The 18,724-nt window shown below is 40.5% G+C and overlaps 1 protein-coding gene across 3 annotated transcripts in view; it reads left to right on the plus strand.

Annotated features, from left to right (window-relative positions):
• necab2 (N-terminal EF-hand calcium binding protein 2) overlaps positions 1-18,724 on the plus strand; it is a 135,399-nt gene that overhangs the window by 31,563 nt on the left and 85,112 nt on the right. For all 3 annotated transcript variants that reach the window (XM_044356666.1, XM_044356667.1, XM_044356668.1), the window contains exons 3-5: positions 10,739-10,847; positions 14,002-14,027; positions 14,265-14,362. In XM_044356666.1, the coding sequence (XP_044212601.1) occupies positions 10,739-10,847; positions 14,002-14,027; positions 14,265-14,362 (233 nt within the window). The remainder of the gene's footprint in view (positions 1-10,738; positions 10,848-14,001; positions 14,028-14,264; positions 14,363-18,724) is intronic.

The raw sequence follows: 18,724 nt of genomic DNA on the forward strand, positions 1-18,724 counted from the left end.
TGATTGGACGTTGCAGCTGATCAGACTGATCTGATACATCACAACATCATTGCAGTTTCATACTGAAGTGGAGACAGATTACAGATTAAACTCAAGTGTATCACTCCCAAGTTTTATATTTCATTTGTTTTCTGATTCATCATCCAGTTAAACATCTGTTACTTGTCAGTCTGAACAACAAAAGAACCATAAACAACTTTCTTCATTTATTAGAAAGTTTTATCTTTTCATGATCTGTTATTTCCCCCATTCACTCTTGTTATGGATAAAATCGAAGTCTGTCTGTCTGCAAGAAACACAGTTTAACCACATTTACATTTTACATCATTTATCGTCATTTCCATTCAATCACATGTGAGGCTGAAAATTCCTGTTTGATATGAGTTACATAATTTCAATTTTCCCTGAAACATTTAGCCTCATACATATTTTCCAGCAGTGTTCAAAAGACACTCTAATCATATTCTGGGTTAAATAATGAATTCACAATCAGAATATCGATAAATACAGACACAAATAATAAATAATATAAAACTTTCTCCTAGTAGAAATGGTGTCTCTGAGCAGGACACAGTATAAATACAGAATGCAGGTTTTTATACATGAGCAGGTGTTTGTTGAACAGGTAACAGGCTGCAGAGAGAAAACAGCTGCTCTGGTAGTGATAACTGTGCACCTTTATTAGTATTAGCACAGTGCACAAGTGTGCAGACACAAACTCCATCAAAAGTCCCTCCAGCTGTTAAAGCCGACTGACAGCTGCCATTATCAGAAACAGATGTCACTTCATGTGATGCTTCAGAGGAAAGGACATCTCATTTCTCCAAAAACATATTTCCTTGTTTCCTCTCCTCGCATGGTTTCCTTGTGTCTCTCCATGCATCCATGGTGGAGGGGACTTAGACGCAAGTAAAAGGCGAGTGTGGGGAATGTGGATGCAATTTAAGAGACTTGTACTCAGTGTACCCAGTGAAGGAAAGACTTTGCTACAAGAAGGCACATTGGTTTAATCTTCCTCCACAGTGTGATGCTGCTGTGTGCAGGATGTGGAGCCCAGCAGGAAGAAGAAAGTGCTAATTGCTTCTCTTTAGTCTGCACTGAGAAAAGAGAGAGCAGTTAGCGCATTAGGTTCACTGCTCTGACCATCCCCTCTCTAACTCCCTCACTCACTTTCTTTCTTTACGCACACACACACCAAGCACTCAGGGTCAGCATTAGAGAATATCTGGTTTAGTAAATCCTGACACACACAGTGACGTCTCTACCCCGGAGTGTTCACCCCCAACTCTTTCCTACCGTCATGATGCTCCAGAAGACATGGCCTCCCTCGACACCAGTCAAACAGAGGCTGCATGTGCTGATGTAGCCAGAACAAAAACGTTGGTATTATTCCAGAGGAGGGATTAGTCTCTCTCCCAGTAAGGGAGGAGAAGATGGGGGAGGGTTTGTTAATTTTTCTTTCTTGAAGCCTTGACTTTGTCGGGGAGCTAGTGTAGGACGGAGACTTGGGCCACATTCAGATAAAAATAGCACTGCATTAAAAAGAAAAAGAAAAGCAAGGGTCTGTAGTGGTGTGAGTATGTTTCTACAGGTAGACATGTTAATTTAGACCCTATCCACAGTGAACCCACTGAAAACCCACTTTAACCGAAGACAGATAATTATATTTTCAAAAAAAGGTGCCTGGTTTGAAAGAACCCTGAAGACAGTCCAACCTAGTCTAAACTAGACCCTAGACCAATTAGACGATTAGAGAATGCACCAACACTTGAAGAAACACAAAAAACACAAACACATCAAAAACATTTCTTCTCATGCAATGATTACGACACAGCATGTGATCTGAGCTGATAGCAAGTCTGATTGGATTCATTTCGATATTGGACATATTGACACATGGATCCGAGACTTGTGGCAAAACAGGAACCTGCCTGACACAGGTTCAGTGTTAGTCCACAGTTACAGGTACTGGTGGGAGTGTGAAATACAGGAGGTCCAATTTCAGTAATCAGTGAGTTTGAAAGCTTATTGACTTACTGGGACAGAAAAAGAATTAGAAGAATAAAAGGAATTAGGGGGATTTGTAGCATAATTTGTGGTTCATATTATCCTGATAATCACCGTTTGCCATTTTGTTTCAGTTCATTCAGTCAGCCTGACATTGTGTTCAATCCTGATTTTTGGTCAACACGAAAGCTACTGTGGTGGTTGCTAGCAACAGTAAACTTAATGCTTTTCACGTTGGCCAAAGAAAAAGAAAATATTTAAGAGTTGCTACCGTTCATGGACTTACAACAATCTGTACAGCTGCGTCAGACTCTGTCACGTTTGTTGAAAATTCATGAATATAGCTAACTCGCTATGTAGGAAAATTATGTCCCCATTCTTAATCCTGACTGGTCAATAATCTTAAACTCTGATTGGTCAACTGTTTCTCCTACCAATGGAAATAGCTGTTAATGGGCCAAGTGGCAACTACCGTGGCTTGAGGCTGAAGCCAGTGTGGATGTATCTTAGCTTGCAGTCCCACCAACACCCATTAGATGCTGACTCCAAAAAATGCCTGGCTCCAACTGACTGCTATTTACAAAGCGTTTGAAGGCTGGTGATCATTTTGGAAATTATTACTCCGTTAATAAGATTTGAAGACTTATAATAGTTTTGATGTCTGCTGTGTGGGAGTCGATTGACAGCTGTGACTGACAGTTTGCTTGCCTGATGCTCTCCTCGGCGCCGGGACTCACATTGAGTCAGGCTTTTGGAGCTTCTGTAAGAAAAAAACAGTGTTTTTTCTCCAGACAAGAGTGAACCCAGGAGTCGCAATGGAGGTAAACCTGCCAAACCAACTGGTAACTCGCAGCTACAGCTGGTAGTGAATCACAAATGAAAACGCACATTAGCGTCAGAAACTGCTACAGTCACTCAGCTCGTCTGCTGCATCTCATGGAGTTTTGAGAGCGGCTGTCAATCACAGCTGTCAATGTTGACGCCACACCCCCTTTTTATATTGTCAAAGACCTTATGAGAAAAATGAGCACTTGAACATATATCAGCATGATAAGAACTACTTAAAATGACAGAAACCATCTTCGGGAAAAATGTTTTTGATGTGCACTTTGATTTTTTTAGTTTGGCCCAACCGCTACCATGGAAGGGGTGGTGTTTATGACCTATACTGCAACCAGCCACTAGGATGGAGATATTTTGGCTTCACTTTTGGGCAGCTATTATGTTGTCCATCTTTATATGCAGTCAATGGTTTGTGGTTAAGGACCTCACAAGATGTTGTCACAAAAGATTAATGTTACTTGATTTTGACACCTGCCCTGTTAGCACAATTTAGCAAAAAAAGCTAATGTTAGCCTAAGTAAGCTAGCATTCGCTTCAGTCTGAGGTGGCAGGGCATGTTTCCAGAGCATGAAAGGCCACAACCTGCACTTATTTGGAAGGTCCTGACCATAAGCTGCAACCAGCTCCAATGCAAACCAATGAGTGATGTCATACCTCGCTATGTCCATCTTTATATACAGTCTGTGCAATGAGCACAACACCATAACTATATGAATAGCTGAACAAATGTGAGATGTGTGTCGCAAATCAGGGGTCTGGAATCAGGCGAGGTTTATGTATCAAAGCAGCGCCCACGGCAACGTCCACATCAAGTGGGTAATGACAGGCTTGTTGATTATAATTTGTTCATTTCAGTAATATTTTTAAGTTGAATTACCTTCCACTCGTACAGAATCTGAATGTCAAATTTGATCATCATCCATATAAACACTACCAACAGAAAAAGAGTAATCAGAGCCAAGGCAGTTGCAATCAGTTTTATTTGACTTTTATGCAGGATGGTTGCTCTGTAAAAAGAAAAGAGAAAAACGTAGCTTAAATCAATCATGCTTGCAGCAAGCATACAAAGCTGTTTGTGTTTACAAAGGTGAATCAGATCTTGAATTACTCTTGAATCAATCCACTACTGTTAGACAGCCTGAAAATGACAAGGTACGTCAATAGAATTTTCACCACCTGTAATTTACAACATTATCATGGCACCACAGTTATGTAGATTTGCCTTTTTCCATGATTGGCTGAACAAAGAGGTTTTGAGTGATTTCCTTTGTGGTATTTTCAAAATAAAGAACTTTGATGAAACATGAGATCTGAAAATGTCATCCTGTTTATGACTCCTCCTCTGGGCATTTTAACAACATCCCTATGGCATTACGAAGAAATAAAGCATGGTTTCATTCATTCTGTGTTTATACTAATAACTGTCAAACCCCAACTATCATGACCAGATATGAAATACAGTCCAAATAGACAGTAAAATGTTTGAGTTAAACACAAACAAACTGTTATTTCTTTGAAGAGGTTTGAGTCATAAGGGACTGTTAGAAAACAAATAACTGAAACACAAAAAAAGACAGAGACAGTAAACAGGTGCTCTTCTTTATCCCTCGACCTGAGGCTCTGATTTGGTGCATGTAGGTGAGCTTTCCATAATTTAATCTTGCTGTGGCATTACATTAGCAGTACAGGACCTTGTGTTGGTACACAATGAAAAAGTCTCCAAATGTAGCAATGCCAACGGGGAATAGAATTGACCTGAGGAGACATGACTAACATTATCAAAGCTGCACCAGGCAGTGTAACAGAGAAAAGATCTTCACTACATACGTGGCATAAAGAAACGCAGAATTCTTTAAATGCAGAAAACAAATACAGAAACTCAACAGAACTGACATTTCCAGGGGACACTGAAACCAAATATCTTGACCATTGATCAGTGATCTTTAGTTTTAACATTTTGATTGAATAGGTCCAATATTATTGGAATGTCACATTGTATAGATGCAAAAATGACGGTTGTGTGACTCTACACATGTCATCAAAATGCCAAAATTATCTATAAGTGTCCAAAATCTTGATTTGCTGTAATGTGCTGTATTTGTTTAGATGTATAAACAACAAATTATTGTTTTGCAGCTCATGCATATCAAACATACAGTGACGCTTGAATGATGTCAGACATTTTTTTCTGGCTTCTCTGTGTTTAGTAAAAAGTGCAGCTGTGAGCGAATTTGCAATGGCTTATTAAGACTGCATCAACAATAGTTGGCTTTCAAATGAGTATGCTGCTGATGTACGAAAAAACACAATTTATTTCACATTCAAGAGTTTATCCAACATGGGTTACTCAAGCTTTGCTGGGACTGCCTGCTCATCTCCTCCCAGATGCTTTAAAAGACACTTGAGTTTGGGTCATTTCCTTCCTCATCAAAACAATTTCCTTTTGTTGACCATTTTGAACAGTCATTTCAAAATAAATGGGGCCAATCTACATTGTCTCATTTAGAGAGACAGGATGCTCTTTGCTGTTACATCACTTCCTCAGTTGCTAATATGTGCAGTTCGTTAAGAGGTTGGTTGTTAGGGTTACAGTACATTATTTAAAGTGGGGGGTTCTTAAATGAGTTGCAGGGTGAACTAGTAGCTGGAGGAACAGCACTCAGATAAAGAGAAGAAGCCAAAATGTTCCATTGATGCTGTTCAGTAGCTGACGATCATGCCTGACTGCCATAATGGGGAAAAGCAAAAATAGAATTTCCCAAATCAGAACAAGGTAGTAGCACATTAAATGACATATTTCAGAGTGGGTATCATGTGAAGAAAAAAGTATTTCAGTATTTGACAGTGGTGCAGTGTAGGCCAGAGATTAGAGAATCTGTAGTTTTTTGTTAGACATGTGTAATTTGGGAGTATTTCATGCTGTAGGAAATGGGGTAAGCCAGCTATCTGCTTTACTTCTAGTGTGTATTGCTCTGTTTCTGGTGTGTTACTGGAGAATTCCTAAGTGGGTCTAACCGGGCTAGATGGCTGCACGCAGTAAATTGGGTCACTGCTGAATTAAACACCAGTGCCTCTGCTTTCAGTGCTGCTTCACTGCTGCGCCAGAGAAGGGCACGTTAGAAATAGTCATGAGAGGGACCGAGTGTGTGTACATCCAGGCAAATTATTCAGGTGCAAGACAAAAAATCTTTTATTGCAGGGTACAAAGGAATGAGGTCTGCACTCTGTTAAGCTCCCAATAAACAATTTTATTCTCTTTTTTTTTGAGAGACCCTAACCCTAACCCTTAAAAAAGGGAATACAGTCATTTATTGGGAGCTTAACGGTGTGCAGACCTCACTCCTTTGTACCCTGAAATAGAAATAGTCATGGCCATAGAGTCTCAATAAACAGTCGAGCCCAGGAGGACAGGACTGGTGCTGTGAACACAAGAAGTGGCATTTCAGAAGTCTGCCTCAAACAAACACGCCTTCTGTCGTGGAAAGGTTATGCCAAGTGTCACCAAAGTAAAAGCCGTGTGTGAAGGCATTCTTACTCAGCATCAATGTGTGCAACAGAAATAAACATGGCACAACATCTTAGAGTCAGTCTTTATTTTGTGTTTCTCTAACAAGGGGCTAGAAGACAGCAGAAATAAAAGATATGGCGAGACTAATAGGGAGAAGGATAAAGCGAGGTGGGCAGCCAAAAAGAGTGTGTCTGGCTCAGGTTGTGGAGTTCCTGCAAGTTTCTTGACAGTTTGTTAGTCTGTTTTGAGAACCGTGTGAAGCCTTTTCTCCTGAGTGGTCAAAACTAGAGGCAGAGCATCTCGTTACCTTTCTCCTGGATGTGTGTCAGCCACACTCCTGCTACACTGGAGGGGAGGAGGCCAAAAAAAAAGAAAGGCAAGAAGGTAGCAGAAGAAGAAAGGATGGGGCAATAAAAGAATGAATAAATTCTTGGTGGTAAAATGAGAAATTCATAAACATATGCCTCCTTAATCCTACAACTGAGAAACAGTAGAGGGAATAGATAAGACAGACTTAAGAGCAGCACATTTGAATTCAGCCCTTTGTTAGGCTGCAGTCCTCCAGCCCCTGTGGTTTCCCAGCACTCTGCAGTGGGCCCATAGCTCAACCTGATGCATCCAGTCAGGCACACTCAAGGACAAACACACTTTGAGGGCAAGGAAATTAATATTTGATATCTAGCTCTGCATCATGTGGTGAGACAGACAGTCAGGCATACTAGCAGGCACATACAGGATGGAGCCAAACCCAGGAATAACCACTCCCTACTGCAGAGCCACCAGTCCACCAGAGGAAAGCTCATACTGTACTGCAAATGAACAGCAAAAGTGGATGTTGGTTGTTTGTTGAATGGGTTAAAAATACCACAAAACCTTTACTCTTTGCTGTGCCTGATGAAACATCCAGTATGAATTCAATACTATTCCTGCACAATGAAAAGCAGAGGTACAAGAGGAGTGCATTTTGTACTGAAAAGTATGTTTTTCACAGAGGTATTATAAAAAGTTCCTATAATGGCACCTTATGGGACCAGATGCATATCCATCTCAATGGGGAAGAAGTAAAGAAGTTATTAAGGTTTCTGAGTTGAAAGTGTAACTCAGCACCCCCTGAAAAGCCTGTTTCTGCTGACCTCAAGTGTTTTATCTTCGTGCTTTGCTGTAGTTATGTGTACTAAGTGTACTTCAGTGTGTGTCAGTACACTGTGACATCACTTTGGACACATCCATTAGTGATGCTGGGTGTAGTCAGAGATTAAACAGACTTGAAACTCTCAGAGGTTTAGCAGCCTGATGTTAAAGGGGACATATCACGTACATTTCCAGGTCTATATTTTTATTCTGGGACTCTACTGGAATATCTTTGCATGGTTTACAATTCAAAAAATCCCTTATTTAATTCATACTGGCCTTTTAAGCAGCCCCTCAGTTCAGCCTTTGTGTGAAACAGGCCATTTTAGCTCCTGTCTCTTTAAGGCCCCCCTCCTAATGAGCCAACTCTCTTCTGATTGGTTAGACCCTAGAAGCTGCGTCTTGGCTAACTTCTGGTGGCTATGTAAACAAACAGAAGTAGTAGGATTTCACTTTCTTTTTGTCTTTCTTTACACAAAATGTCAACTTTTCACATACATCCGTACATGATCAAGCTGAAATAAGATCTGAAATATGAAAGTGGACAACGCAAATAACACAGCACCTTGGCAACCGAGATGGCCAACAGACGGCTATTTAAGGGCATGCGCAATGAGCTGATGTCAGCTCTTCAGCAAGGTAACAAAAAACCGTCGCAAACAAACTACCACTTGCAGGGAGCATTTCTACATAAGTTAACCTCAAGTTTGAAAACTTTGACCATGTTTAGCATCGGTATCTGACATCATAACAGTAAATGAATAACAGAAAAAGCATAATGTGTCCCCTTGAAGTTAGGTACAACCTAGTTATGCTATCTAAAGGTATGCTTAGTATGCATTCCAACAAGCAGTGTGGGAAGAGGCTAACTATTGTTTATGGTAATATACACAAATATGCCAGAAATTTACTTTTTTTGTTGGGGACTTAAGGTTGAGGGAACATAAAGGAAAGAAGATTGAATGCAGCGCTGAGGGGACGTAGGGCTGTAATACTCGAATCAAGTCATCAATGACTAATCTGAGAGAGCATAATCAATCTGTTGTTCAGGAGGCATTAATCATATTCTTGTCTATATTACTGGTGAAATAATACAAACAGCAGTGTAGGAGAGATGTGCATAGTGGCAGTGAGTGCAAGGACAATATGATAACAGTAAAACGTTATACATGATATGAAATATGGTATGAAAAACCAAATGTCATTTGCTATGATAGATCTAGCCTTCCTTGTCAGTGAGATACAGCCAAGTTGTCAAACATCATCTATGTCACGCACAACCTCCGGGGCTGAAAAGTGAAGCGAATGCGGAAGTGCCAAAAACCTGCATTCTATTCCTATTCTAAGAGCTCTTATGATACATCCATGGGGCCGAGCGGGAATTCGTGGGCGGGGCCAGCGGGGGAAACACTACTGCGCATATTCAGTGGGCCGCACAACGCGGAAGCAAACCCAGAAGCTGGAAACTTTTTTGGCGCATCCGCCCATGGATGTGTAAAGAGAACTGGCTACAGGAGGAGAAAGCTCCTATCATACATCCGTGGTATGCGCCAGGTGAGCAATTCCTACAGGACTGAATGAGCACCATTTTTAGTCTGGTATCCAGCTCCTATAATACATCCATGTACCACGGGGACAACGTCGCTTACGTAATGTAACCATCGCGTATGGGCATAGCTGCCGCTATTTCACAGTGTGTTTTCAGTTCACTAACATTAATTGTAACATTGTGGTCGCCTAAAACAGCCTTTTCGGCTTTTGGTTGTAATATAAGACCCATCAATGAGTCGGATAATCGGTTTTTCTGATGAGTACATATTGTTTAAACGGTTTTAGGCCCGTTTTTCGCTAGCGAAAATTAGCATTATCAATGTTAGCCATAGATTATAAATGCACCGTGCTAACCAAGCTAGCAGCTAGCGCTATGGTCACCGCCACCCTCTCGTCCAAATATGGTCACTTCTGGCTCCAAAAATCAAACATGGGGACGGCCAAATCCAAGATGGCGATGGTCAAATCGCAACAGTAAAGGCTTCAAAACGGCAGTTCCATGGATGTATAATAAGAGCATGGGTAGTACGCAAACCAATGGGTAACGTCACTGTGATTACGTCCATATATTTTACAGTCTATGGTTACGCATCCACATAGCCTTAAAAAAAGTCTTTTACTGGAGTTTTATTGGTTACATAACGAGAGCAGCAAGCCACCGTTAGTGCTTGTTGGTTATCAGTGCTTCCCAAACGGCCTTGAGGTTTTGAAACATAATCAGCATTGTGTGCCTTAGACTAACACCAGGCATTCAGCTAACGGCTTGTACCAGACTGAAGCGCATGCTGGATTGATTTCACAGTAGCTTGAAAAGGCACTGAAGGCAGTGATCATACTGAGGACGCGTGTGTGTATTTGTTAGCGAGGGAACATGGTACAGAAAAACATGGTATAGAGGGAACCCGGCACAAAAAACGGGCAGATAGCGCTATAATTGTGTGTCTTGAATAGAGACTTTTAATAACAGAGACTTTGTAAGTTTAATATATTCCCTTGCAAGCTGGTGTGCTGTAATACCTGATCAGTTCAGAATATGAGCTTTCATCAAGACGAGCTTTAAGTAGCATAAATGATATCTTCAAATCAACTGAAATCAAGGTTTGAGGAAGCAAGGTTTGGGGTCATGTTGACTCCCTGTTTGATGCATGTTGAATCAGTTAGAGGTGTAAGAATGAAATGAAATGTCATGCGAGGTGACTGAGGTTTATACTGGGTTTTACAGTGACCTACACTTTGAAAAAGGATGTTAGAAATATACAGTATACAGAGGTTTGGACTTGACAATATCATACAAGTAATGACTCAACTTTAACACTAATAAATTATAACTTCACTTGGACTTAAAAGACTTGAAAATTTCCAAAGATCTTAGGGAACAAATGTTGGTTGGGTAGGATGACTGCATCAGCTTTGGAGTATCACTGGGTGGAGCTGGAAGAGTCACTTTATCTCCTTTCATCTCCTTTTAAAAGCAAAAGACAGGTTCATAAGTTGAAGTCATTAACGCAATTGCTTTAAATGACAGTTCCTCTTACTAATGTTGTGTACAGCACAGAAAATGCTCCTCTAATTATCAAGACAAAATGGTATTTTCCCAAGATCTTTAATGTATCTCAGGACTCATCCTGAGCACGCCTCCTATTCCAAGTGATTTCACAGTGGTGTGTTTGTGTGTGTGTGTGTGCATGTCTCCTGTAGATGATGGTAAGCTGTCTCTGGATGAGTTCCAGGCTTTCTTCTCCGATGGCACGCTGAACGAGGAAGAGCTGGAGAAGCTGTTTCACACCATCGACTCTGATAACACCAGGTCAGCACAACTACACCACTACTGCATGGCTGTGTGTGTGTGTGTGTCTCTGTGTGTGTCTCTGTGTGTGTGAGTTTGCCTACAGCGTATAACATGGCCGTAGTTGCATGAAATAAATCTGCATACTTGTACATTTATGCATGTGTGTGTGTGTTTGTGTGCTCACCTCACTGTGACTTTTGTTTTTGATCACATCTCGCAATCAATTATGAAAAAGAACAGAGATGCTTGCAGCTGTTTTCCTGCTGCACAGCCTCAGTAAAACGCTTTTTGCTTTTGTATGTGTGTGTGTGTGCGCGCTTACATGAAATATATGTAATTTATCCTGCCGGCAGGAAATGTCACATCCAGTTCTGAAAGCTCTTTTTATGAAGAACCTTTTGTACCAAAGCCCTTTATGTTAAGTGACACCATCAATACGGAACATGACAAAATAAAAAATGATGAAGGGAGAGGAGGTAAGAATACAGACAGGCGGAAAAGGATGAAAGAAAAAAGTGACATTTTTTAACTTTCACCCTCTCTTTTATTTTTGCATTAGTCATCCCGACCGTCACATGAACCTCTTTATGGTTCCTGCTCCCGAGGACTCTCTGTTTTGACTGGCTCTCATTACATCAATTTATTGAACCTTTATAATTAGCCAATCAGTTCATCCAGCCTGGAATCAGGAGAAGCGTGCTGACACAGTGGGATCTGAGTAATCAAAAGACTGTTCATTTACACAACCTCTGAATCATACAGGGCCTTGAATAAAATGAAACCAAGCAGAACAAAAGCTGACCTTTATGGCTGTTGTAGAACTGAATTAGGTTCAATATAGGCCTATAAATCCTCAACATGGCTCAAAGATTAGTTGAGATTTTTGAATCAGTGTGGTAAGTGGACCATGCAGCCATCACTCTGTCAGCCATCACGTTTTATAAATCTTATCCACTGCAGTGGATGCGCTCAGAAAAGTTTCTATCCATTAGATTCGACACCCGCATGTCAGGCTTCAACATTATCATGTGACAGCAGATCAGGTTATTGATTCGCACAAGTATAAGCTGAAATGACTGCGTAAGCGTTTCCTGTTAAAGCAGGAAGTTGATGGATGGAGAGGAGGGGACGGTGAAGGCAGAGACTGAGCGCTGTCGTGCTTCCAGTCCTTCATCTATCTGTCTCTGTCACTCTGTGGTTTCCTCCCATCTCCAGCTTTCTTCCCCAATCAGGCTGAGATTTATTTCTGACGGTATTTTCATGCCGAGCTCTTCTTGTTTCCATCACCTTCATCCCTCCATCACCTTCATCCCTCCATCCTCCTTCTCCTATCACTCTGCCCATCACCTCACTCCATCCTCTCTCCATCTGTCACTCATGCCCTGTCCTCAAATCCTCCCTCCACTCCTCTCCGCCTGTTTAACTTAATAGTCCTCCATGCAGTGAAATGATGCTGGAGATGAGGCTAAACATGATAACAGGTGATAATTCAGACTTTACTTGTTTGATATTAAGGTCAAGGTTAATTTTGGTGAATCTGATCATTTTTTTTGGATGAATTGCTGTTTTGTTTGGCACTGAATCTAACTGTATTCTAACCAAAGGCATGGAAAAACACATGTAGATGAAGTCTGATTTCTCTTTACTCTTTTTCAAGATAAAGCTCCCAAATACCAAAAATATACAGTAGAGACACCTGTATAAATGCACAAATCTATTGACAATCATTCAAAGTATTACTATTAAAAAAAAAGTAATGTTAAATATTTTTTATTTGCACACATATACAACAGCATAAAATCCAGATAATAGAAGTAAAATAGATGTGACAGGAGAGGACATCCCCTCAACTTAACAAAACAAACAAACATAAAAACAAAGCAAAAACCCACTAAACTAACAGATGATTTAGCAAAATACAAATAAAATAAATGACAATTAGATACATAATGTTCTGTGACTGCCAGTACTGTTATAATGCATAAACACATATAAAATATATCAATAGTTGTGCTTGAGCAACAAACATAAACGATAAACTACATAAACGCCCTATTTCAACAACTTTTGATCGGTTCACCACTCTACTGTGTGTGTGATACTAATAAAATCTTATGTCACTATAAAAACATAAGCTGATTCTTTATTGCTCATGAAAAGGTAGAATCCCGAGGGATAATAAATCATATCGTCAGCTGTTTACGTGTTTACATCCTCTGTTAAAATGCAGCCTACATCTAGATCTACCATTTGGATAGTAAACAATCTGCCACTTGTATTTCAGCCAGGACAGTTTTACAACACCGACAAATATCTTTAACTGAATATGTTGTTAGTAAACATGAAAAAATACACTTAATGGGGGGTAAAACTAGACTTTCATCTGATATTTTTAAAGCCCATCTGTCACAGCGATGCGTCCGGATGAATTCTGGCAGAACCTGCGCATGTAAAATGAAACCGCTGCTTAATAAAATAAAATGTTCCATTATCAAATCAGGAGGCGTAACAAGACTCATCCAATCAAAACACTCGCATAAACTACACGGTCGTTTGCTGATATTTAAAATATTGAAATAGCAATGAAGAGGGGATGTTTAAACATTAGTGATTTGTGTAACATTCCCTGTTGTGCAGCGTTTCCTGAGCAGTAGTTTTTACTCAAGATGAACAGATGGAGTCTTTCTGCCCGTCTCCCCCTCTGTCCTCCCATCACTAGTTACATCTCATCCCTCTTTGGCTATCTGTCTGCTACTTCCTCATCCTCCCTCCGTTCCCTCGCCTCATCTCCTTTTTCTTTCCCTTGTCTTTTCTCCCAACCTGCCTGCCTCTCGTTCCTCGTTCTCTTCTCTCTCTCCTGGTCAGTCAACCAGGGAAAGTCTTCTTTATGCCAGTGAAGAATTCGCTGCCAAATGAGTCCCCACACAGTGAACTGAGCATGAATGATGGCAGCGGATTGATTCAGGCTCTTGTCAAAGAGTCTTGTTAGATTGCTCCCTGACTGCCAAACTCTGTGTGTATATATGTGTGTGTGTGTGTATGTGTATGTGTGTGATTGCATGCGAAAAGCCTTTCCTCTGTTTCTGACCCAGCTCTTCTCCATCCTTTTCCTTCCTTGCTTCCTACTTTCCTTCCTTCCTTCCTTCCCTGCTCCTGCGCTATGCTGCGATAGTAATGTTGACACTAAGGAACTCTGTGGTAAGTAGACTACACACACACACACACACACACACACACATACACTCACTCCTCCCTCCTGCTGCCCTCATTCTCACTCTTATCTATTATTAAAAATACTTCTCAGTTGAAATGCAATTATTTCTCTTTAAAATATATGATATAAATTCAGCTACTTTCAGCTAACTATGACTAAAAGTTGGATAAATCTTGTAATGTGCCAATTTGCATGTGTGTATGTAATGTGTGTGTGCACAGACTACTTTGCCAAACACATGGGGGACTATGAGGGAGTTCTGGCCTCGTTGGAGACGCTCAACCTTTCCATCCTCAAAGCCATGGACTTCACCAAGAAGGTAAGAGTGAGTGCGTGAGAGAGAACGTTTAATCAACTCACGACAAGAAAGCCAATGAGCGTATTATTCCCAAAATGTCAAACTATGCCTTTAAGCATTAACTGCAGTATGTTGTGTTTATAATAGGCAAGAAGGAAATGAAACCTTGGCAGACTTGAAGATAAAAATGTACATAACCATAATTAAAATGTGTTCAATTGTAAATAATGTGTGGGGTCGATGAAATTGAAAATATGCTACAGTAGTTGCCTTACAATCGTGAACTCACGATATATAAGTCAATATAACTCAACCATTTTTGCTTGTAGCCAATCATAATCGCATTTTAAGATCATTCTCCAGTGATGAGCAGTGTGTTAGTATCAGAATATCCTGCCTGAATTTTAAAGCCTTCTCACATATGAACTGTAGTGTTGCTGACGACCTAATTATGAAATGATACCGTGCAAATACAGGGGAATGATCAGCAGCTTGACAATACACAACATGTGTTCTGTTTGGCACCAATAAACTCCAGTGTCATGACAACTTGTCAATACTGTGTGTGTGTGTGTGTGTGTGTGTGTGTGTGTGTGAATGCTTGTGTGATTTCTGCATCAGCTGTACAGATGTGGAAGCAGAACGTTCACATATGACCCTCCAAACATACTGAACAATCCACTGTGTCTGCTCCTGCAAGTCAGGAGTAATGATGTGTGTGTGTGTGTGTGTGTGTGTGTGTGTGTGGCAGTCAGCTGGAGAATAGTAATGTGTTATCCTAGTTTTTCCCCATGTGCTATATATAGCAGCTAGTCCACAGCCACACTCCCACATCCATGTTCATGTTGGAGTTCTGCTACGTGTGTGTAGTGTGTGTAGTGTGTGTGTGTGTGTGTGTGTGTGTGTGTGTGTAGTGTGTGTGTGTGTGTGTGTGCGCAGCACTGTGGCTGCTCTGTGTGTGTCTATATCTCTATCCACCAGCTCTCTGTCTTTATCTTTCTTTTCGCTGCAGGCCATTCAGCAGCACTCAAACACACATACACACACACACACATACACACATACACACACACACAACCTCAGGCTAGTTTCTCTCTAATGAGCGTCCATTGTTTAATCAATCAGTTGACTGTGTCTCTTGTTCTGTTGCTCGCTGTATCTCTTGTGCTCTGTCTTCTTCTCACTGTCATTCATACTGTTCTTTTCCCCATAACATTGACTGATACACACACACACACACACAATCTCTCCCCCTCTCTCTTGGACATTGTGATATCATGATATTGTGTGTTGCGGTCAGTGTGGAAGAGCTCCAACAGTGCTGTGTAGGGAGTAGACCGACTCAAAGAGTCAAAAAGCCAAACTGAAGCTGATACATTGCTGACCAGTCAAATATTGGTGGAGGTCTTGTGTATCTGTGTGTGTGTGTGTGTGCGTGTGTGCGTGTGTGTGTGTGTGTGTTTTTAGATGGCAAGGCTACGGTAAATTTTACTGCAGAGAGAGGCAGAGATTGGAGGCCATAGTGTCGCTGCACACTGTGTTCACCTTCTTTCTCTCTGCTGCTGCTGCTTCAGTTGTTCTGCTTTCAGTCATATTTATTTAGAGGGCCACCAACTCAGTTTTTAATAGCACAGCAATCCCTGGCTTCATGTTTACCTTGAATAAAAATGAATTTGTAAAAAAGAGAGCACTGGTATTGGACTGATACTTGGTGTCAGGACCCTGTTTTGAGGTGTTGGAATCAGTATTGTGAGATTTTAATGGATTTAAAAGGAAAAATAAAATTAAGAAATAGTAAATTATGAAAATCAGTTACCTGGAAGAGTTGGCTTATCTGTGCACTGTGGTTAAAGCCAGTGTCTGTTGGAAGTACGGAAATAGGCACAGGCAGACAGCTAAACAAGCCACTGCACGCCACTCTAAACTACTGAAGGGCCAGTCCCACCTTCATGTGTATTCTGCATCAGCAGAAAGCACAACAAGTCAAGTATTTCATAAAGTTTAAGTCTATAATGCAAGTTCACACATTATCTGCTGTACTGTAGGCTGAGATTTTGGAGCATTACTGATGGTTTGGTTCATGTGCGTTATCTTCAGTCCACAGGACCATCTGAAACTAAGGCAATCAGAACTTCACTTAAATGTATACACCCTGTACCTACAACCATGTGCATGAAGCCATATAGACCACTAGCTGTCTGGAGGAAACCAAGTTTGTCTCTGAGCTTTTGGCTGCTGATTTAAAACACACACGTTACTTAGGCATTTTGTAAAATTAGTTATGAAGTTTTATTTGCTAGATTTCAGGGTTAGGGGAAAAATATCAATGTTGCTCATGTCCTTAAGCATCCACAGATGGATACTTTGAAAAACTGAAGTACTGTTAGCGATGGTAGCAGCATTGTTTCAGCCTGCTATATATAATATCACATGAAAAAAACACATTAAAACTTTTAAAATATGAAATTTGTCCGCCTCCTGAATATTTCGACAAGTAATTCTTGCTGATTAACTACCCATTCTCTAACTCAAAATCACTCTTCATACCATTAAAGCAAAACTTTGAATGTTTCATGGTCAGCCAATTCTTGTTTTAAAGGGGGCCTCTTCAAAGGCTGGGGGCTTATCAGCTCCACAGCAAACGTCTAAGTGGAATGTTTAAGTGCTAATCCACAAGTAGGACTAATAGCCTAAGTGGCTAGGCTGGCAGTAATAGCTGCATATGTTTCAGTTTAAAATTACCCGTTAAAATGGTTCATTTCTTTATCTTATTCTCCTGCACTTCTCTTTTTCTTCAACACTGCCTCCTTTCTGTACCCTCATTATTCATCAGCCTTTTCTCCCATGTGCTGTATTCCTTTCTCTCTCTGTCTCTCTAATTCTGTCATATTCAAAAAAGATAAAACATCCCATATTTTATATCTGAAGATATATTAAGTGATTGTAATCAATGTGTCTTGAATAAGAAACCAGTAAAGCAGGGGTTTTGGGTTTTTTTTTAACTTTTAAAAAGGGGTTTGAGACAACATCCATTTAAAAAACTGGAGAAAATCTCCCAATTGAGGCAGATGTGAGGAGGTGGAGTGGGTGGACCTAAAGGACAGAGCGTGATATTAGCTTGGGCAGAATGCTGTAGACTGAGCCCTGGCACTTTTAGAGCCCAGTGAGAATTGATTAGCTCACCATCTACCTCAATGAATATAGACACAGGAGAAAAAATTAGTGGAATAGGAAGGTAGACTTTGTACTCCTCAGTTACCTACTGTACAGAGGCTTTTTTTTTTCTTCTTTAAAGCACTTGGTTGGATCCTGAAGGCAGTTTGCAGTAAGAATAAAATTGGTCTCCAGATTATTCAGCTGAAATTTACACCCCAGCAGTATTGGCTTTCCCGTGGTGCAAAAACCTTGCCAAGTCTCTGCAATGGATAGGACAGGATAAATAAAATTACAAGCTGTAGCCAGTGCAATACCTGCATAAACTCCCTTTTCTTACTAGAATATAAATTATTTGAATTTGTGTCCCTTCAGACACAGATTGACATCCACAGCTGTAAGCCACGCAGCTGCAGAGAGATACCGATACTCTGCCTGTGTCACCATCGCCCATCATCCTTCCCTTCACGCTCCCAGAGGGACAACCAACACAGTAATAATTCATGCAAATGTGATATTTCCGTTCACTTCATGCAGTATTCATTATTTTGACTGTCAAGGTATCAATTAGTGGAAGCAGTCGTCGGTGCTGTCTTAAGAGGATCACAAGATTCTGCAAATGAGCTGATCATAAAGTAATTAGTGGTGATTAATAAGCACAAATCACCTCTGACCTCTCATCAGATCCATCCAGGTATTAGCTGTAATTATCCTATAACGCACAAAAGAAGCCGTAGAGTTATTTCAAAGACATAATTATCTTTAGATGGTGAGATTACATCAGAGATTTGAGATGGATAAACTGTATATTGCATGCCCATTATAGTGACCTATTAGTGCATTAACACTTAAAAGTGGTTTTACGTATAAAATCTAATGTCGTCAAAAACTATTCAAAAAAAAAAGCCAACTTGTGTTCTTTGGACATTGAAATATAAATGTTCAACATTTAGAACATTTCAACATTAAAGGGGACATGTATGTACATTTCCAGGTCTATATATTTTATCAATGGCTCTGCTGGAATATCTTTGCATGATTTAGAATTTAAAAAAAAAACTCCTTATTTAACTCATACTGACCCTTTATGCAGCCTCTGGCTAAGTTCAGCCTCTGTCTGAAACAGGCTGTTTAGCTCCTGTCTCTTTAAGGCCGTCTTCCTGATAAGCCAACTCTCGGAAGCTGTCCCTTGGCAGATATCCACTGGCTCTGAAGGCTACGTTAACAAAC

The sequence above is a fragment of the Thunnus albacares genome, chromosome 7 (assembly GCF_914725855.1).
Source record: "Thunnus albacares chromosome 7, fThuAlb1.1, whole genome shotgun sequence".
In the NCBI taxonomy this organism is placed as follows: domain Eukaryota; kingdom Metazoa; phylum Chordata; class Actinopteri; order Scombriformes; family Scombridae; genus Thunnus; species Thunnus albacares.